Below are 22,667 nucleotides of genomic sequence, written 5' to 3'. Positions count from 1 at the left end.
AAGCGAGCACAGCTGCAAAGCCACGCATTTAATCTCTTCCACCCGCTGATGTTGTCACCTGGCGGGCTTTTGTCTCTTCCAAAATGACACAGAACAATTAACAGGAAATTAATGATGATGGCTGAAAGTATTTAAAGATCTGCCACTTGTACCAAGATCTACCACAATCATGGTAAAACTTAATAAATGAATTCATAATTAATTTTGTGACACAAGGCATCAGTGGCTGTTCAGCCCACCAGACCTGTTATTTGTTAGCTGTCAAGAAATTTTAACTTCATATCAGTGTAAGAAGATACAATTTAGTGACTCTCCACTAAATTGCTGTAAAAATACGGGAAGTTTTGTGAAGTATTGCAAATACACTTGAATACCATACTGTGCTGGTGCCTCCGAGGGTGGAAATATTGACAGGAAGCTACTGCACAGTAAATTAGCTCATATAAAGTCAAAAATCTATATACTGAGTGTTCACTAAACAGGCTCAGGAAGAAGAATCATTCACACTTGTAACCCTCAAGTGGGATATTTTTACACTTAGAAACTATTGCTATAGATTACAGTAAAGGCACAGCTACTACTACATTGCTGTTATTTGCGTCAGTGTCAGACTGATTAATGTTGATATTGAATATTATTAATCAAAATTATTTTCATACATTTTCAGCTCTCAGACTGAGGCAGCCATCATTTCTCAGGCACTGGGTAGTTTAGTTTGATTAACACAAACTGAAATAGAAAATGATGTCCGAAGTAAAAGATTGCAAACATCCCACAGAGTGGAACAGAAACATCTCTTTGCTTTATTAAGAGAAACTAATAAACCGCAGCACCACTCGTAGAAAGACAAACGAGAAAGTCTATCTGTGCTCTGATAAGATTAATAGAAGAAAGCAGTCAGGGATGGAGCACAGCGCTGGCACAGATTTCCAGGGTGAAAGCTAGCAGATTTCCAAAATAGTCCCTGTAGATGCAGCTATTTATGTGGAGAAATGAACCATTACTGTATCTAATTTGTGGCAAATTGATCCTGGAGACTAGGGCTGTCATCCATCCTCGTGCTTGTGTGTTTAGACGCCGATTTATACTTTGTCAGAGGGGAATAGAGCTGGGAGGACAAATGTGTCAGCTCACTGCCTCGCTGAGGCTCCTGTCACGGAAGAGCTATGATGGTGAAGAAGCCAGCTGAAGAAGGATTCACTCATATGTTGGCAACAGGAAGCTCCGCAGGCGGACATGAGTGAGGAAACCAGCCTTCAGGTGATTTACGGAAGTGAAGCAGGGTGTGACTTGTACCTTATTTAATCTCTAGATATTGTAACAGAGTAATATAAAATGGAATATGAAACAAAAAAAAAAAAAAGCCAAATTTAATTCTTCTCTGGAACAAGTCTGATCCAAGGAAGGCCCAACCTGAAAGAGCAGGAAAGGGGTTTGGGTTTAGGATGCTGACGTCCACAATGAAAGCAAAGAGAAAAGAAAAGAAAATCAAGTAGATTTCACCTAATAAGACACTGGTGGAGCAGTGTTGTTCACCTCACCTTCTCAGCTCCAAAATTCTTAAACCTTAAAACACAGGGAAAAAAAGTCCAGGCTGAAAAACTTCATCTTTTACCCCCTTTCTGCTCAGTGGCCTTTGGCTCAAAGCTTTGCCTCTGTACTTGCAAATAATGAAGAGTGCAGCGTGGCTGAATTTTCAATCACTGATTAAAACACTGCTGTAAAAGTAGAAAGAGAAATTTTTAAAAGAGGCTCGAGGCAGAATTAATGTTTAATGAAGGCTTTTAATAGACCTGCACATTTTTACAAATGTATAAATAACCACTGAGTAAAGATATCTAGAGCTACAGCTAGGACTTGAACCATTACTGCTGATGTCAACACTGCTCTCACTGCAACTACAACTTTATTTATAAGTCACCTTCCTCATGCTCAGGGGTTATCATCACTGATAATCATTTGAACTGATAACTGAAAGTCGTTAACTGGCATTGCATTATCCCCATCTAGTGGTAGAAATTGTGTGATGCAAGTGTTTGTAGAAATGGCACGTGATAACCCTGCTGCTAAATTGTAACTGAGTCTAATGTAAACTTACAAGTAACAGAAGGAAGGTTCATATATTTACTGGTTACAAAATACATCACTTAAGTATGATTTTGTGGTATGGAAATGTTGTTCTCTTCTTGTGTCAAAAACAATATATTTTTCATTTTCCAAACATGTGATGTGCTTCTAAAACATAATAGTTTGCAAAAATATTTTATTCTTGTGCTCAAAGAGAGGCATGAGCTGATTGGAGAGAGAACATCTATGTGCTATATTCAACTCATTTTAACCAGTTCATGTTTCCATTTTTTAACATTAAAAAATAATATTGATACTACTAATACCACTACTACTACTACCATTAATAATGCTAATAGTAGTCGTAATCTTGATAATGATAGCAATATTAATAATGATGATATCATTATTGTATATGCTTTATTTTTTTGAAAACAAAATGTGTATCAGCGTAAAAAGAAATCCAAATAAATGAAATAGATTAAAAATGTAGAATTAATACAGTGCAATTAACAAGCCAATAAATAAATAAATAAAACAAAGAAGTGAAACGGATTGCCATTATTATTATTATTATTATTATTATTGTTATGCCTAATATTTAGAAATAACAAGTTTACAGTGCGCTTCACAATAAAATAAATTAATAAAATCTAAAAACAAAGATTTGATCAAATAAAACGTTTTTTCTGGCAATTTGAAAAAAAATGTAATTAGATTTCCAAAGTGCTTTACAATAAACACATAAATGACACCACAGAATGCAATAAACAAGTCAAATAAAATACATTAAAAACAGATGATAGATAGATAGATAGATAGATAGATAGATAGATAGATAGATAGATAGATAGATAGATAGATAGATAGATCAGCTGTCGGTATGAGGGGGCGGAGTTTCCTGCGCTATTTTAAGGGCAGCTCACGGAAAAGTAGTTGGGATGGCGGCGGAGTGAGCATCTTTGTTCTTGTGCACTTTGCAGACGAAAACTGAACCTGTGGTGAGTAAAGGCGAAGCTCTTTGAAAGTCATGCTCCTGCTGCTTTGCGTCTCTCTGTTGTGTTCGCTGGTTTTATGCGACCGTGGAAGCGCGGCTGGAGAGTTCACTCCGGCTGCGGGACACCCTCTGCATGTCGATGATGGGAACTTTTCAGACCAGCATCCCATGACACAAAAGCCCTTTCAACTCCAACGGCAAGCGCTCGAACCCAGGCCAGGTTGGTATCAACTCGATTCAAAGTTTGCACTTTATCCTCTATTTAATATTTAAGGAGTAAATGTACCGCGCTACATCCTGAGGACACAATCTGTGTATCTGACAGTTTTTTAAATTTATTTATTTTTTGTTTATGCCCCATCCACCATCCCCAAAAGGCGGTATTACCATATTATAGACTAAGAAATCTTTATTCAGCCGCCGTAGACCATCTGTATGAGGATTTTCTCACAAATCTGCCGATCTGCTCATGAGTAATAAGTGATGTGGGAGCTTCCTGCTGCCAACTCATGAGTAACGGCGTCTCCATCTGCCTCGTTTTAGCGCATGGCCACCAACAGGCAGCAATTTAATCACTTTGTGTGCACATTATTTACAATATTATGACAAAGTATTAACATATTAAAGTGGCCTGGGAGTTGGCCAAAAAGCCTGTCAAACATGTGCTTGGACCACAGCTCAGACGGCTCTTGATATCAGCTCACGCTAGATTATAATTCAGTGCAAATCATCTGCTTGCTTTACAGCAGTCCGATTCTTCTTTTTAACTTGTTCAATTTGTCCCCAGCTGAGCTATTTTAATTCATAACATTTAAGCGCGTATTTGTTCTTCTTTGCTCTCTAAAGCGCGTCTGTTCTTCTCCCTCTGTCACACGCATGCTGACAATCTTTCTGCTTTCAGAGGAGCAGCGGAGAGGCGCTGAAAGAGGGATTTGTGACCCCGCTCTTACCGATTTCATGACTTATTCATGCTGATGTAGGAGTACATTACCATCACGTGCTCCTCCAGTCTGTGTTGTTGACTACAGCACTTGGAAATGTACCCAAGCACGCTGCTGTCTTTGGCCATCCCCCCGCCAACACCCCCACTGCAGGCCTGTAGCTCAGTCCTGACAAACCACGTCCTCTTAGCTTCCCTTCAGTTCAAAGTAACCTCTCAGGGGAACAACTGCCCACTTTCCACTTGAAATATAAACAAAATGTTTCCCAAAAAGACAGATGGCCTCTTCTCCCACGCCGAGATTAACGTCTTAATTGTTGTTCCCCTCATGACAAGCAGCTCGGCAGACTTAACGATTTAATCATTCAGCCCCGGGGAAGAATGTAATTATTTGACAACAGGACCGGGAGGGATTGTTAGGACATCAACCCCACATTTTACCTCCAACTTCCCTACCCACCCCCCCAACTTCACTGTTTTTTCATTATTATTTTTGTCTCAAACCTCCCTTTGGTTTGATGTTGCTGACTTATGCTTGATTTGGCCCACATATCAGAAGGTTCCACTTGTGTTTTTTCCCCATCAGTGGAATATATGGCCTAATTCCAACACACATAGACACAAGTGTGGGGGAGGGGGGGGGTCACGACAGATAAGTCCCTGTGGGACCATCTGTCTGGTCTCACAAAACTGACCAGTCAACATGTTTGTGTTCCTTCCTGTAAATTTCTGATTGTTGTTGTCGTCTCTGATTTTAAAAAGATGACAATGTTGTGATGCACGACAGTAAAATAACATTTTGAGCTTTTAGCCACAGAGTTTTCAGTAATTACTGTTACCGTGCAACTCTAACATCCATTGCCTTCATTTGTGGGGCAAAAAGCTGTATAATTTTTAACCATATTTTTTGGTCAAATCTGCACATATTTGTCAAATAAACACTATTCCAGCCACATCACACGCTATATGGAATCCATTTCTCATGTGCAGTCAGTGGCCTCAGACGGCCCACTTCATAAACCTGGTTCACTTCGCCAAAAGGGGAGATTATAGTAATCTGGCACGAAACACCTCCACTCCAGTTTTAGTGACTCCCTTCTGTTATACTTAGCCACGAAGGCAGAACACACACGAAGAGGAGGCTGCCTCTCCCAAAACAAGCCTCCTCGTGTCCATCTGCACTGGTGTGAGTATCTCAGTGGGCTGACAGTAAAACAGCCAAATGGACATGTTTGTTTCTCATTGGGGCTGAAAATAGGAAGCTCTAGGCATTTGTCTACCTCTGATCAAAGAGAATTGTTCGGGGCAGTGATATGGCTTGATCTGGTTATCTGGCTTTGGCACTTGGTGAAACACTGGGAAAGCTGGTCGCATAAAGCTTCACGAGTTTTCTGTAAACCTTTGGCAGCTCCTTTAGAAGCAGGATTATAAGCAATCAAAGCAGCAGCAATTTCATCCGCTGCTACTGTCAGTGCGGTTTTGTCACCGTTAGAGAAAGATGCTTATGGCATTAAGATCACTGCTGTGGCAGTAATGCAACACTTAGCCACTAATAAAAAGTCTTACGAAGGCATTTTATGAGCTCCTGGTGAAAAATAACTACAGAATTGATGATGAACCAGCTGCTGCGATTTATGGCTCTCCAAACTCACTTTCCTGGCTATGCTAGTGGTACAGCTCAGTTGATAGTATTTATGAGAGTGCATAAGGTGAAGGAAGATAAGTTAATAATAATAATAACTTTATTTATATAGCACTTTTTAAAACACAGAGTTACAGAGTGCTTCACAGTTTTATTAAGAACCATACATAAGTATACATGTAACAATATAATCAAACATTCATTCCACATACACAATTTCATACCTGCCAATAGATGTAAACAATGGCCTGGATTTACTGAGGAAAAATTAAGTGAATTCTAACCTATAAAAATGTGTTTTCAGCAGGCGTTTGAAGCAAATCACAGACTCGGCCGACCTGATAGGCTGAGGAAGGCTGATCCAAAGTCTCGGTGCCATAACCTCAAAATCACAATCTCCGCTGGTTTTAAAATTAGAGTGCGGAACAGTTGGGAGACCCTGGTTATTAGATCGGAGAGGCCGGCTACAGTGATAAGGTCTCAGTAGGTCTGATATATAAGCAGGGGCCTGTCCATGTAGTGCTGTATATGTCAATAACAGGATTTTAAAATGGATTCTGAATTTCACTGGGAGCCAGTGAACGGATGCAAGAATAGGTGTGATATGAAAATGCCAACTAGTTTTTCTTAAGAGCCTTGCTGCTGCATTCTGCACCAACTGGAGGCGTGCTATGGAGGACTGAAATAAGCACATAAAAAGTGAATTACAATAATCAAGGTAGGAGAAAATCAAATTGTGTACTAAAAGTGCCAGATGACTGAAAGACAATAAATATTTGACTTTTGCAATATTTCTGAGGTAAAGTTAACATGACTGGATGAACTTTGAGATGCAAAATTCAAAATTCAGGTGTTGGTCAAAGATGACACCAAAGTTCTTAGCAGATGATTTAATATTATTGTCAAGAGTGCTGATATACTGTACCGACTGACCTTAGAGCAACTGTCAGGGCCAAACACAAGAACCTGTTTTACTAGAATTGAGAAGGAGAAAAATTGAATGCATCCAGTCATTAATGGCAGAGAAGCATTCATTGAGGCAGGATAGGCTGTTGAGTCCATTAAGTTTAACAGAACAGTACAGCTGTGTATCATTTGTGTAGCAATAATAAGAACTTCCACTAAAACCATTAAGCAAATGGTCCAAAGGTAGCATATATAAAGAAAACAGAATTGGTCCAAGGATTGAGCCCTGGGGCACTCCATATACAAGGGGTGCAGATGATACCAGTGATGTCAACCCAGTTTTGAAATCTGTTGAAAAGAGTGGCATGATCAACTGTGTCAAAGGCTGCAGATAAGTCTAGGAGGACTAAACTGGAAAATTTACCTTTATCCAAACATATCATTAGAAAATTTTAATTGAGCTGTTTCAGAACCTCTTTAATGGATTTAGGAGGGATTCTGTCTTTGGGGCAGGAAGAAGTGTGCATGGGTTAAACTATTTCAAGGATATCAAGTTGATGCTGCCCAGTTCTTACCACAGTGTTGCAGCTGTACACAATAAGCTTCTTGGTATGGAGCATTTTCTTTTCCAGTGGCTTTATTAAATTTCATACGGGTCACTGGGCTCAGATGTTTACAGCTATTCTCTGCAGTCATCCATTTGATTTTTTTCCACTCAGTAAATATGTGCTGCTTTAACCTTGTGCTTTATAAGCTACTTTAACAAAAAGATGGATTCACAGATTTTTTATTTTTTTTACTCCCAACGATCCACTGCCTGTGTTTAGAGTGCTAAACCTGTCTGTGAAAAACTCACAATTTAAAGCTGCATTGATTTTTTTTTTTTTTTTTTTTTTTTTGCCGCTTAGCAAAAATAAAATGTGAGCATTAGCACCCAGTTGCCGATTTAGAAACTAAGCACTGATTTTCATCTGAAAGGCTGAGGTGCAGTCCAGCTCCAATAGCATGTATTGTCAGGAAATGCAGGAGGACCCAAAAGCATGATGCAGAAATAAAACAAAAAGCAAGCTGCTATATTTGCTGATGTAGACTCCAATACAGAGCCCAAAATGTAATCCCAAACAAGAATACACAGAAGGAATCAGGTAGGATGTGCAACAGACACTGTGGCATAGACTAAGGTGAAGGCAGGACTATGTTTGCACAGAGGGATAATCAGGGACGTGGAAGCAGCAGAAGGAATAAGACACAGATGTAGACAATTCATGACAGAAAACAAGGCTCAAAACCAGGGACCAGGACAGACATGTGGCTCTATTATAGCTCAATAGCTAATAGCAAACTTTGTCTGCTCTTTGATGATTGGCAGAGTGCAGCATTTCATAGCCTCTTCTGAAGCCATGTCCCCAGAGGGGAAAACAGTCAACCCTACAATATGTAAATAAGTTAATGTTAGCTACATGTTAGAGAGCTCCTGTAGTTAAGGTATTTGGTAATGTAAAACATTACTCAGAGTCTGAATTTATCAATTGCAAAACTTACAAAAATACAGTAGCCTAAAATTGATATTTATATGGATATTATTGGCTTCAGATATGTTTTTTTTTTCAGTAATTGCTGCTCACAGCATATTCTGTATCCACCTGTGTGTTCTACAGAAAGGTATTTAAGAAAAAAGTGCATGACCACACTCGAAAGGAGCTAGTTGTGTTGGTTTGGGCATCTGATTAGGATGCCTTCTGGGTGCCTCCTGGGCGAGGTATTCCAGGCATGTACTACGGGAAGGAAGGCCCAGGGTGGAGAGAAGACATGCTGGAGAGATTGTTTCTTGGCTGGCCAGAGGATTTCTCTGTGTTACCCCAGATGAGCTCGAGGACATGGCTGGGGAGAAGGAGGTCTGGCTTTTATGCTTAGGTTGCTGCCCCCACAGCTCAGCTCCAAATACGTGGTAGAAAATGAATGGATGGATGCATGACCACAATGCAGATTTTAGGAATTATATAAACACCACAATAAATAAGGAAATTTGTGTTTGGCTGATTATTTACTTGTTGTAACAATGCTTCTTGTCAATAAATCTCATACCATTGGAAAGCCTGTTTATTTCCCTTAAATGGTGCCACATTTGTAAGGAACATGCATGTGTGGGTTGAGCAGCAGAGTTGAGTATGTGGGTTGTGCTCATAAAAAACTTGCCAAATCTTCTCTGCCAATTCCAAACAGCTTATTCTGCTTTGACTCTTGTTTTGAGCTTTTGGTACCTCAGGTGCTTATAATCAGGCTTTTCATCATTGGAGGCAATCTCAACGCAGAGAGATATCAGGGTGAGATTCTGCAACCAGTGGCAATCCCATATCTCTGCAGTCTGGGACAGAACTCTGTCCTTTATGGTGACAACACACACCCCCACAGAGTGGGGTTTTCAGAGACTACCTCCAGAATTTGGGAATGGAGAGGATGGAATGGCCTGCCTGCAGTCCTGACTGCAAACCCATTGAACATTTGTGGGATCAACTTGGGTCGTGCTGTTCATATCAGAGTGACAAACACAACCACACTGGCTGACTTGCAACAAACCCTGGTTGAAGAATGGGATGCCATCCCACAGCAGTGTCTGACCCAGCTGGTGACCAGCATGAGGAGGAGGTGCCAGGCTGCTGTGGCTGTGTGTGGTTTTTTCCACATGCTCCTGTGGCTCCTGTTTGTTAAATGAATACATTTTTAAATTGCCAACATGTCTTATTTCTTCAGACTTCAATCATCCAATCCAGTAAATGACACCAAGCAAGAGCCAATAGCAGAATAAGCTGTTTGGCATTGGCAGAGAAGATTTGGAAAATTTTTCATGGGCGCAACCCACAAACTCAACTCTGCTGCTCAACCTGCAAATACTTTTTCCTTACAGATGTGGCATCAGTTAAAAGGAAATAAACAGGCTTTCCAACAGTATAAGATTTATCGCTAAGAAGAATTGCTTCAACAAATACAAAATGAACCAACACAAATTTCCTCACTTTTGTGATAAATTTATATATACAGTCTATATAGAAGACAGAACAGATGAGAAGGCACCTTGTCATAATACAGAAGTCTGTGGAAAGCCACAAATAGTTTTCCCCTCTGATGTGGGCGGGGCTTAACTGAGCTTCAGCTCTACAGATGACCATGTTTGGCATATTCGTTTCTGCTATATGCAGCTACCTACTGAGGATAAAAGCACAAAATAAACAGCTAAAATAGTCTAGTCTTATTATGCATTTTAATTTGATCTGATGCTTAAATATATTGATTAGTGAACCTTAACATATCAGCTTTATCCTTTAATCAATTATTCATGTCTGGCTGTGATGCATTACTGAGTGTGTTTTTTTTTTTTGTTTTATTGTCATGCAGTGCATTATCCCTCACAAGTGTTTATTAACCTTTGTATTAGACTTTGGTGTTCAGTGTGAAAGTGGCTAATTGAGTAAGGTGTCTAAATGGGATTCTCTAGCAGCTGCCTGAAAACATGTAATCATTAGGAAACTCTCATGAGAATTACATTATTGGAAATATGCACTCTAGGCAGCTGTCTGCATGCTGATGTGGCAAAATGTTGTCGTGACTGCGTGCTTTGCTGGACTAATTGCCCACTTTCAACATTTGTATTTGTGTCCCTCTCTTTACAATCTGCTGGGACTAATTGACTGATGCCTCGAGGGCCCTCCTGTTGTGTTGTCAATAAGGTCCTCGCTAGGTTAATTAGCATTGCGGCCACCTCTGTTCTGTTGCAATATTAAAGCACAGTATTTAGAGCGTGTAATGTTCACGGAGCTTAAAATGTTACACTGTGTTGAGAGAATGTAAGAAAAGTGATTTTTTTTTGGTGCGCTAGTGATGTAATATTTATACCACTTCATTATAACTTGTATATATTTGCATATGTAAACTGTCATGTTTAGCAGGATTATAGCCTTCACCATGCTTCCATATTTTTCTTACCTGCCCTCCCCCCTAGGTTCTACCTTCAACCTGAAGGTCCAGGTGAATGATGTGCTGAGTCGTCAGTACCTGAGCCAGGCAGTGGTGGAAGTCTACGTGAACTACAACAAAACCAACACAACTCTTTCTGGGGAGGATGGCGGGGTCTTGCTTCATGTACCTTACCACCCTGGGATGCTTATCACAGTTGTGGCCTGCAAGGATGGCTACATTTGCACACTCCTGCCTTGTAATACACACAGAATGCCAAGTATGTTAGCTGTTCAGTGTGTGCTTGTACTTCATGTGGATGTTATTTTTATCCATTGCTAGCTCTCATTCTGAAAATCAGCCGGCACGTTTAGTCTTTTGCTTGAGCTGAATATCACATCTTTATGTTCCTCACTGGCACAGCAGAGAGGAATAGCTTGCAGGGTTTTTATTACAACATGAAAAGCAATCATAGAAAATACTTTGATTCATACACTCTGCTTTCTAAATGTTTTTATGTCAGTGGAAGGCCAAACATTCTTCCACCTTTTCTGCATTCGGCTTCTAATTAGATTTTCCTGGATGCTGCAACCTACCCGGGATTATTTTCTAACCCACATCTGGAGCGTGTGCCTTTTTTACTCCTCTTCCATCTGCAGTGCTACATTTTTCCTTTTGACTAAAGCCTTGAAGTGAAACCTCTTTAAACCTGAGCTTTTGTTGCTGTAAGCTTCTTCCAGAAAAGTAAATTTCTCTTTGCTTGTATAACTCAAGGGGACGATATTAGAGTTGAAAGATAAAAAAAATACCACACTGCCATCTAGTGGAAAAGAAAAACAGTACTAATACTAATTTGGGTTATTTCCTCCTTTCTTTGTAGTATTTTCATCAGTGACATTATCACTTCATGGTCGGAATCAAGGGAACATCTGGCTCTTTGAGGATTCTGTCCTGATCACTGGGAGAACATCTGGTACTGTATAAGCTGTTAAAGTCACTCATGCTCTTGTACTCTGAGACTGAAAATGAAGTTCTTCATGTTTTATTTCATTTTGCAGATGCTTCATCTCAGCCCATTGTCAGCTTTCCCAAAACCCTGCTGAACCTAACGCACAGCAGCAATATCACCTCTGTTAAAGCCTTCCTGACCATTCCCAGGCTGACATCAGAGCAGGGGGACTTCCTGGACACTCAGGGCATCATGAGCAGTAAATCAGGTATTTAGATGCAGTTTAACTTCGCTGCAGTGTTGTTACACTGACTTCTGTCTGTACAATCACAGGACTGCACTTTATTTTTTCTCTCATCCTACATACTGGAATCATGTCTGACAATTTGGGGGCAGCAAGGTGGTGCAGTGGTTAGCACTGTTATTTCACAGTAAGAAGGTCCTGGGTTTGAACCCACTCGCTGGCTGGAGCCTTTCTGTATGGAGTTTGTATGTTCTCGACTTCCACAGTCCAAACATGCATGGGTTATATTTATTCTAAATTGGCCACAGGTGTGAAATTGAGCCTGATTGGAGGCCCAACACTGCTGACCTGTCCAGGGTGTACACTGCCTTTTGCCCCTAAACCCTGAGTTGAATAAGTGGAAGAAAACAGATGGATGGAATTTGATTAATTTAAAAAAAAAAAATCTTACAAGTCACTTTCTTTTCTTTTGCTGCCTTTGCTATGGCCAGTGGGGAAAATTGTCACCACAAAGTCACAAACTATGCAGATGTTGAGAGAATATCATTGAAACTATACATAAAAAAAGATACAGCTACAACACAGGCTGCAAAACTAATTATAACTGGCTGAAGTCGATGGGAGGTGATGATTGAGTTTCCTTGAAAGTCATTTTTTTAGTTTCACGTGGAAAAAGCGATGTGACGTGACACAGTACATGCGAGTGTCAAAAGAAATGTGTGATCTAAAAGGACCTTGAATGCATCTGTGGATGCACCCCCACTGAAAACCAGCGATGATTACCTGACAGAACAGCAGCTGAAATGAAAATGAGTGTAAGCACATACTTATTGAGGTAGTTGTAAAAATTGCATTTAAATATATATATGTGTATGTATGTGTTTACTTGTTAAATTATATTCCAAACCAGTAACCCGCATAATTTGTGTATGTTTTTTTTAATTTAGGTGCATTCAAATTTGAGTGCATTTTACAGCATTTTTTCTAAATTTGTCAGCAGACGCTGACCATGTGGAGGTTGTAAGTGCAGGACGAATGGAGGCAAACAGGGTTTAAACAGAAAGTGAGCGTTTATTGCACTTAAGTCGAGGAATACAAAAGGAAAAGCAGAAACCAAACAGAACTAGAAACTAACAAACGTGATGCTGGGAAACTCACTGGGGACTATAAACTATAGAAACAAAACACTAGGCGACACTCACACATGGAAAAAGCTACACGGACGAACAGAAGATCCAACAAGGGACAAAGATAGACAGAGACGATATAGACACAGAGGGATGATTAAGGGGAAATGGAGGCAGCTGGGAAGGACGAGGCACAGGTGAACAGAATCACAAACGGGACACAGGAAGTGAAACTCAAAGCACAAAGACTGCTGACTTACAGAATAAAACAGGAAGTGACAACTAAACGGGGGAAGACACAAGCATGACCTAAACACAGAGAACTTGACACAAGAGGGAGAAATAAACTCTAAAGCAATGGAACTTGGAATGACTTACATACACTAAAGGGGAAACACATAAAACCATAGAAATATTAAATAAACCAGGGATCACCAAGAATAACAAATAACTAAACTAAAGCACTAAGAATTAAGAACACGAATAAATAAACTAAGCAGGAAAAATATGAGAAAACAATATAAACATATGACAAAACAGGAATCTCATCAAATGTATAAAAAAAACCTTTGAGTCCAAAACTGAAAACACTGGGTCCCAAACCCAGGACATGACAAAAGTTGGACTTAAAACAGTGAATACAATATTTTCTCATCATTTCCTCTGCTTTTATTTTTAAATCTTATAATAAAATGATTTTATTTGTGCATGCAGTTGTGTAAAAATTTAGTATTTTATCTTTAGCTTCATCCTACGGTTGCAAAGACATGAATACAAGTGACTTAAGGCTCAGAGCAGCTCACAGGCAGCACCCGCTTTCTTCTTTTACCCTGCAAAGAATTATGCAATCACATCAGTTTCAAATCGGTAAATCAAGTATAAGTTTTACACTAACTCACTGTAACAAACTCATTTAACCAGACTTTCTAAGCACTATTAAACTACTACTACTAAACTACCAAAACTGAACTACAGTACCACAGCTGTACTAAGCTAAAGCACGAAAATTTTATTCAAGAAAAGAAAAAAAAAAGCTGAGGGAGCTGAACTGAGCATGTAATAGCCTACTCTTCTCTTACACATTTTCTTATATCCCCAAGGATATGTCAGTGTGGAGTTAAGCCCCGTGGCGGCTGTCAGCGTGCAGCTTTTCTCAGGGGTCACAGAGTTACACGTGAGTGGGCCCATACAGATGAACCTCAACATTCCCGACAGCTTTGGACTTCAGTCTTCAAGTGTAGTTCCGGCGTGGTTCTTTAACCGGACCACTGGTGAGGAGAAATCATAATCACAAACACACTAACATCCCATTCATCTGATAAATCTTTAACATAAGTGCAGGAAAAGAGGGTAAAAGGGTCGTTGGTGTGATGTTCTCTTCAGGTGGATGGATGAGAAAAGGACTGGGAAAGGTGACTTCAGTCCATGGAAGGCTCATGTGGGTATTCACAGCCCCTCACCTTGGTTACTGGATTGCAGCACCGGTGTCAACTACCAGAGGTAAGTCACTATAAAGAATGCAGTCTTTTATAGATTTTCTGTACTGGTACAATGAATAAAAATGGCTTTTGTGATGGAGGTAATTTATTTATTCCCAACCTTGGAAGACAAAATCCATTAACCTTATTTTTCATATCCAGTGAAAAGTTCTTCTTCTGACTGTCTTCTTTAGGTTTCTTCGGACTTGCTGTCCCCATCGACTTTATCCTACAGCATTCCTTTTTCCTTATGCTTCTCTTTGGAGGAACACTTATCATTATCATCTCTCTTCTGGTTGGATTATGTTATTGCAGGTAAAAAAGACTTAAAAAAGACATTTTATACAAGTCTAGATCCACTAGTCAGCCACACCATTACAACCACCTGCCATATACTGCGTAGGTGCCACCTATGACAGCCAGACCCACCCGGGTGTGGACATGATACCTGTGATGTAATGTAATGTCAGGATGTTTGCAGTGGATTTTTGGGTCCTGTGGTTTCCATGTGGAACCTCTGTGGGTCAGAGTGGCCCTGGGTCAATACCTTCATTTCTTTGGTGTGATCTTGAGCGCACTGTAACAGACTCCTTTATTTTCAAAGTAACATCACCACGAATGACCCAAAGTCCCAGCAGAACATTGCGCTGTAACGAGATGATCAATTCACCCTCGGTGGCTTTAATGTTGCGGCTGATTGGTTTATACTGTAAATCAGGTGTGTGTCAAACATGTAGTCTTGAGGCCAGAAATGGCCTGAAAAAGTGTCCCAGTTTGGCCCACTTTCCTTTTTGTTGGTAATGCCAGGATTAGTACAAAGGGAGTGAAAATGTCTGGAAGGTTAAAATATTCTCAGGTCGGTTTGTCGTTACATGTACATTAGAATTAACAGATAACAGTGAAAAGACCAAAACCTTCACATGAAGACTCAGTGAATTTGGATATTTTTTAAACGTATCTCAGGCCGTCCATCATCTGTTTGTAAATGGATCTCAAATTAAATGAGGCGGAAATGACCTGGAAATGAAACTTTCTGTTGTTAGGGGTGGGTTCTTCCTGGCATTATAGCTTCAGCTTTGTGCAGTACCAGTAAAATTTTGGACACATTTACCCATTTATATTAATGGGTGAGTGTGCCTTTCATTTCTTTGTAATTAAGTAAAGGGAAAACTTTGGAGTGCTTTATTTTATTTCATTTACTTTTTTTTTTTTTAATAAATGTAAGTTATTATCCAACGGTTTTACTTGTCTGGCCCAGTTAAAATTGGATTAAGCTGTTTGTGGCCCGTAAATTAAACCTTGATAAATAATTTCTGGTTTTGTTACAAACCAAATCCCAGCCATCTGTTTGTGGGAGGGCAAATCTAGCTCATCCCAGAACACATCTCTCACTTTCAGTTTAAATGTGTTTTTTATGGGCTGCCGCTTAAAGGAATAAAGTCTTGTATCAGATATTCATGCCTTGGTCCTGTAGCATCACTTAGTTCTGCATAATACAGGTAATTATGCTTCTACCTTGTGTGTATCAAAACCTCCTGTTCATTTGGACACTAATGCAGTGGAGTATTTATGATATGCTGCATATGTGAACAAAACAGTAGTTAAATGAAGTGCATGAAGCATCAGCAGTTACAAAAGTTAATCTTAAATTTGTCCAAATAATCATTTATTAATATCTTGTTTTATCTACAGGTGTTCCCCTGGTGAAACTAAAGCAAAGAAGGTCCTACCTGTGATGAAAAAAGACCAAAATACTTCCACATGTGATGACGATATCTTTGAGCTATCTTCAAGGAAAGCTTCTCATCCACAGGTCCAGTTATTTGACGAAAAGGTGGACAACAGACACAACGCTTCGTTCATAGCAAACACCAACGCTGTGGCCATTATGCTGGAGAATAATGAACTGGAGCTGAACACAGACCGAAATGATCTGACATGTTCAGACAAGACTTCGGAACAAAGAGTTTCCATATCTATGACAGACAGTTTGTTCTTCTACAACCAGCCGGTTGCCATTCTTCACACTCCAGCTTTATTCCATTTGGAGGAACAACCAGAGAAGGCCCAGTGGAGCAAATCAGCCACTCTGCCCCGCGCAGGGGCTTCGAATGGTGCTGCTGCAGAGCCTGTGAGTAAAGACAGCTTCACCCAGACTCAGACAAAAGCTCCCTCTGAAACCCAGAACCAGGGAGCAGAAACTGAAGACAAGCTTGGAGTTTCAGATGGATCTCAGACAGCAACCTCCGCCAACACATCCAGACTCCCAGAGTCAGTGTCAGTGCCAGGGACGTTAAATAAAATCTTGGACAGCAGACACTCGTTGCACGAACAGTCCAAAATCACCTCACCTCAGCCGCCTCGGGCCTGGTTCGTCTCACTGGAGGGTAAGCCCGCAGCTGAGATCCATTACGCTGTGTCGGAGCAGCAGAGGAGACGGAGACCAGTTGAGAGTCGAGAAACCAGTTTAGACTCTGGGGTGGACATGAGCGAGCTGAACCAGACGTCTGGCAGGAGGGCTGTAACACTGGAGCGAAACGCTACTTTTGTCAAAAGTACATCCAGCAGTAAACATACGCCTGCACAGTGAAGACTCTAATAGTCTTATTAGACAGCCACAGCTCTCCAAGGGTAAAAAAACATCAGTTTTATATCACAGGGGACTTGCGTACCTTAATGGGAAGATTCAGTAAGATATATAGCAACATTTCAGCCATTAGATCTCATAATGTCTGTATTTCAGCTATTGTACATGTAGAAAAGTCCCCATTTGAACTTGGTGTTCATTCCATGTGGCTTCAACAATACAAATGCTTTTACCAGCTTCTAACCTATGTAACTACTGTGTATGCACTCAACGCCTAATGTATAATGACCTTCTTTAAAATTCCATTTAATTTATTTTCATGCTATGTATTTGTGTTTTTAACGTTAATTGTTAACTTCATATAAAATACCTGAGCATGGTGATATTTTTGTGTTTGTTCATCACACCTCCTCCCAGTTTTAAAATGGGTTTTTTAAGCCTCTCTCTCTCTCTCATATATATATATATATATATATATATATATATATATATATATATATATATATATATATATATATATATATATATATATATATATATATATATATAAATATAAAAGCATGTAGTTGCATAATCAGCAAGGCTATATTGAGGATGCAAACTATTTTTTCCAAGGATTTCACTGCTGCTGAAAAAGTAAATTGCAGTTAAATATTAAACCATATTTGGTTTAATTCGATTTCATAAATAAGCCGGAATAGAACCTGCACCGTGTCTCACATCTTATTTATAACGTGAAAATCTAAAGATGTGTCAGCTGAGGTCACCGCCAGTGTTTCAAGATCCTAACTGGGCATGTGTATGTGCTGTGTGTGTGTGTGTGTGTGTGTGTGTTACCTGCATTGTACTGCGGCTTATGTGCCCCACACAGAATCAGGAAGTAGCTAAACTTTTCTGCCTGCTCTTATCACAAGAAACAGCGTTGCCCTTCCTTTTCCTGCTTAACTTTAATCGTTCTTTCTAGATTAATTTTATTATTCGAATTTATGGCCAAACTTCAGTCAACAAAGATAAGCACTGGGCCTCTATTTACCATGTAACTTAGGTCATGTAACTCTGCTCGACATGACTGTATTATCGTCTGTACCTACTGTACTACAGTACTCTGAAAGGGGTTTGCATGGGCAGATGGTGCTGGTCCATTACGCGCCGAAAACGCACAGAAAATAACGCAACGAACACTTTGTGTTAGTCATAAACATATTAGCGATCTGTATATGGCAAACATTACAAGAAAGACCTCTGAACGCAGAATTACTGCAGAAGAAGCTTTCTTTTCCCAGTGTCCCAGAAATTTACTAGCATGTAAACGTGAGTCAAGTTTATTATGTTAGAGAGGTTTTTGTGTTTCTTCATTTAGTACGTAATCAGAACCGGACACCTAACATTCCGCTAATTTAATAAAAAACAAACTTTCAATTCACACGTTTCATTTTTACATGAGAGACAGAACCTTTCCAAAAACCAGCACAAAAGCGAAACTCGGATGTGTCCTTGTAAACAAACAAACGCCAAGACAAACAAGTCTGAGCTGAGTGGAACAAAGCCACGGTAAACTCTGTCACATTAAACGTTTTTCTTAAATATGAAACAATACGTCTGCTCCGTTTCAGGCCATGGACAAGCTAAACTCAGAGCTGAAAAACCTGTGTGTGTGGCTTTCAAGTGACCCTGAGTACATCCTCAGCCAGTGTGGAGAGATCTTATCCATGAATGAATATAAAATGGTAAAAAGGCAAAGCGGTGATTCGCTGAAGACAAAAGAATGAGAATAATCATTCAAAAGGGAGACGATACCTGCCAGAGATTTCTTTACATTCTGAAGGAGCACAAAGGACGCTACTCAACTAAAGCAGCTTTTCGTCACTGAAGCTCAAGGTGAGCCAAAGCCTCAGGTACTGAACTGAAAACAAGCCGAGTCAGTACCACCAAAGGAAAGCTGAGGTTGTATTTTTTTATAGATACAATTGCAGATTCATCCACTCCAACTGTGTGTGCTGAAAACACAAGTGCAAAAAACATTTCCTTACAAATCCAAACAACAAACTATTCACCTGGTGAGTAGTTTTCTTTTTGAAATCATATAAGGACAGCCATAAAATACACTAACAGGACACTTTATTAGGTACACCTTTTCAGCTGCTTGTTAACGCAAATATCTAATCAGCCAATCACATGGCAGTATGGTCTCAGTGCACTAAAGCATATAGATATGTTCAAACTAAGCATCAGAATGGGGAAGAAATATGATTTAAGTGAATTTGAACTTGGCTGTGGGGCTACAGCAGCAGCAGACCACGCTTTGTGTAACTCAGGTCAGCTAAGAACAGGAACCCGAGACTACAATTGTACAACAAAGTGAGTTCATCATACCCAGAGTAGCTTTTTTCCAGAGGACTGATTGGTCAGTGGGTGGTGATTTCATACCTGTTGATCTCTAATCTGGAACAGAACCTAGCAGGTTAGGTTCACAGATTATGTTACCAAGGTGATATACCTGATAACAAGTGCACCCCCTCCCATAGTATGGTAAACCCAGAGTTAACCCTGAAGTTACCTGGATCCCGCTTCATCACACAGGCTCAGTTTGGTAAGGTCAGAATTTGACGTAACCATCATGAAAGCATGGATCCGTCCTACCGTGTATTAATGGTTCAGGCTTGTGTGATGGTGTAGTGGTGTGGTGGATATCTTCTTAGCACACTTTGGGCTCCATAGTACCAACTGAGCATTCTTTAAAGCCTACCCAAGTACTGTTGCTGACCATGCCCACCCCTTTATGACCACAGCGTTCCCATCTTCTGATGGCTGCTTCCAGCACAGTAACACACAATGTCACAAAGCTCAGATCATCTCAAACTGAGTTTTTGAACATGACAGTGAGTTCACTGTAATCAAATGGCCTCCACTGTCACCAGATCTCAGTCCAGTGGCAGATTGAGATTGGGATCTGGTGGAACAGGAGATTTGCATCATGGATGTGCAGCAAACAAATCTGCACCGACTGCATGAAGCTATCATGTCGACATGGACCAAAATCTCTGAGGAATGTTTGCAGCACCTTTTTGAATCCACACCATGAATGATTGGTTCTGAAAGTTAAAGGGGTTCAACCTGATATTAGCAAGGTGTACCTAATAAATTGGCATGGGCGTATATTTTGCTATTTTTCAACCGTTTCAAGTTCTTCTTTGGTTTGGAAGTCTTTTAAACACATTTATTACAACAAGTTGGACATTAATTTTTTTTCTTCTTTTTTTTGCAGTAAATGTTAAACCAACAGCACGTTACACTGCAGGCGGTGGCAGCGTAATAATTGCTGATAAAATATCAGGTTCCAATGTTGGGGATATCAGCTGCTCAGTGTATTTGAATACATCACAAGAAAACACAGGTAATATTTTTATAAATAATTTTTTATGTTGCCTTTGTGTTACTCTGTAATTCATAAATCAAATTATGCCAGATTAAATAAAATACTGGAAAGTTATCTAACACTTTTTCTCAGGTACAGTGGAGGACACACAGCCTTCTCCTCAGGTACAATGAGAATAATGCTGTTGGCTGAAACACACATGAAGGTGCTCATTGACATATGTTTGTTTTTTGTTTTTTTGGGAGGGGGGGTAGTTTTTCTAAGTGAGATAAAATTCAATTTTATGTCAGTTAAAGTTCTGCTGAATAGTAAGATAAGAGAAGGAGGAAAAATAAATTGATATTCTTCAGTTTTAGTAAATTTCGTGGTGTCTTAAGTCAAATGAATAGTTTAATAGTTTGTTGGTCTGTCTGCAGTCTGCAACAAAATCACCTGTAACGTCACAGCGTGTCATTTTTAGAGTTTTATTTACTTTTCCTGGGAAAACAGAGTCGTCCTCTTCAGTGTATGGAATAGTAATGAAACTGTACTTTTTCATATAATGCCCACGCTGCTTTGATATTGGTCTTTAGCTCTTTTGTATTTCTGGGCTGGATGTTTCTCAGCTTCTTTTTGACAATTCCCCAAAGATGGGCACAGGTCAGAGACAGAGCTAAGAAAAGACACCAATTAAGACCCCCCCCCCCAAAAAAAAAGGATTTATACAAATAATTTTGTATGTATGTTTGTATGTGTATTTTATCCTTGTGTAAATAGCTAAAATATTTGGCTGAGAAGATAACAGAAGTTATTTGTTAAATTATTATTTTATCATTTAATGCCTGATCCAATTAAAAATACATGTTTACAGTAGCCTGAGATGTCTGAAGAAAAATCAATGCACTTTTAACAATATCACGTTTTCCTCATTTGCTGTACTGTCATTGCATAAACATTAAAATTTACAGATCAGGGTGGAAAAGAACAAAACCACTCCTGTGTAGTGGGCTCATCATAAAAAGAATAGCAGAAATGATTGATTTTACTGCAGTTTTCACACTTTACAAAAATCATCCAGGGGTCCCAGTGAAAATTTGGCAGGCTGGTTGTGGACCCCGGCCTACATGTTTGACACCCTTGTGTTAGGCTACAGCTTGTGGAGTTTATACTGTGTTACTGAATTAAGTTATTTTTAAGGTTAAACAAAGTCAAGCTTTGCTTTTAAGCTTGTAAGGAAGAAAGCTTAGCTGCAGGTTGGTGAATTCTTTTTATTTCTACCCAAGGTGTGTTTTTGGGCAATTAATATCTATCATCCATTCATTCACCAAGTGCAATACTCACCATCTTCATTATTATATGTACAGTGGTTTGCAAAAGTATTCATACCCCTTGAACCTTTCCATATTTTGTCACATTACAACCACAAACATAAATATATTTCACTGGAATTTAATGTGAAAGACCAACACAAAGTGGTATACAATTGTGAAGTGGAAAGAAAATTATACATGATTCAAAACATTTTTTACAAATAAAAAACTGAAATGTGTGGTGTGCAAAAGTATTGAGTCAGTACTTTGTGGAACCACCTTTTCCTGCAATTACAGCTGCAGGTCTTTTAGGGTATGTCTCCACCAGCAGTTTTTTGCCCATTCTTCTTTGCAAAACAGCTCAAGCTCAGTCGGGTTAGATGGAGAGCGTTTGTGAGCAGCAGTTTATATTTATGTTTGTAGTTGTAATGTGACAGAATATGGAAAAGTTCAAGGGGTATGAATACTTTTGCAAACCACTGTATACACTTATTTTATTTTTTTTACAACGTACATATTTTTTATACATTTTATTTTCTGTATATTTTTTACATACGTTTTATTTTCTGTATATTTTTAGAAGTTCTAATTTAAATGATATATTTTAGAAAGTTTGACTTTCCATTTCATGACACTGAACAGGAGTGGCCCTCTTTTTTTTTTTTTTTTACATTTCGCTTTCCGCTACAATTGAAGGGGAGTGTTCCAGTTACCACCAGGACCACTGTTACTTTCACCTTCCACATCTCATTGTACATCCTGTGTAATGACAATAAAGACATTCTATTCTATTCTTTTCTATGCTAAAGATTTCAAACTCCACAAACAGTATCTTCAAGTTATTGATCAGGAATATTATCCCCCTGCTACACCTGTCTACAAAGTGCATCAGACCCTTTAGTGTCTTAAATTTACATTGCAAATCATTTTTAATTTATTGGTTCAAGTGAAATTCTAAATAAAAGGGACTGATGCACATTTCAGGGGTTCAAAGCAGCCTGTAGTATGATGTAAAACCACTAGAGGTCGCAATTATACAAGTTTTGTTTTGAGTTTTCATTCTTCACTTCCAGGTAGGGTGATTAGCCTTTTTCATGCTTTGTTCTGCATGCCA

At 39.3% G+C, this 22,667-nt stretch overlaps 1 protein-coding gene across 2 annotated transcripts; it reads left to right on the top strand.

The window, feature by feature from the left end:
- Positions 1-2,988: 2,988 nt before the first annotated feature.
- LOC115800974 (protein FAM171B-like) lies at positions 2,989-17,206 on the top strand. 2 transcript variants are annotated; one of them, XM_030758633.1, is made up of 8 exons: positions 2,989-3,284; positions 10,550-10,783; positions 11,384-11,476; positions 11,562-11,720; positions 13,924-14,094; positions 14,207-14,323; positions 14,496-14,616; positions 15,994-17,206. In XM_030758633.1, the coding sequence occupies exons 1-8, from the start codon at positions 3,098-3,100 to the stop codon at positions 16,889-16,891; spliced, it is 1,980 nt and encodes a 659-aa protein (XP_030614493.1). In that variant the 5' UTR covers positions 2,989-3,097; the 3' UTR covers positions 16,892-17,206. The 2 variants fall into 2 exon arrangements, with proteins under 2 accessions (XP_030614493.1, XP_030614494.1); XM_030758634.1 differs by having other exon boundaries at positions 3,004-3,068.
- The last annotated feature ends 5,461 nt before the right edge of the window (positions 17,207-22,667 follow it).

Source organism: Archocentrus centrarchus, chromosome 21, assembly GCF_007364275.1.
Source record: "Archocentrus centrarchus isolate MPI-CPG fArcCen1 chromosome 21, fArcCen1, whole genome shotgun sequence".
Classification (NCBI taxonomy): Eukaryota; Metazoa; Chordata; class Actinopteri; order Cichliformes; family Cichlidae; genus Archocentrus; species Archocentrus centrarchus.
Note: the sequence above shows the minus strand (reverse complement) of the source record. Positions and strands in the feature narration are given on the sequence as shown.

Coding starts and splice junctions, on each gene's coding strand:
- LOC115800974 (XM_030758633.1), top strand. CDS start 3,098: ATGCTCCTGCTGCTTTGCGTCTCTCTGTTGTGTTCGCTGGTTTTATGC. Junction 3,285..10,549: donor AGCGCTCGAACCCAGGCCAG/GTTGGTATCAAC, acceptor CCTCCCCCCTAG/GTTCTACCTTCAACCTGAAG. Junction 14,617..15,993: donor GTTGGATTATGTTATTGCAG/GTAAAAAAGACT, acceptor TTTTATCTACAG/GTGTTCCCCTGGTGAAACTA.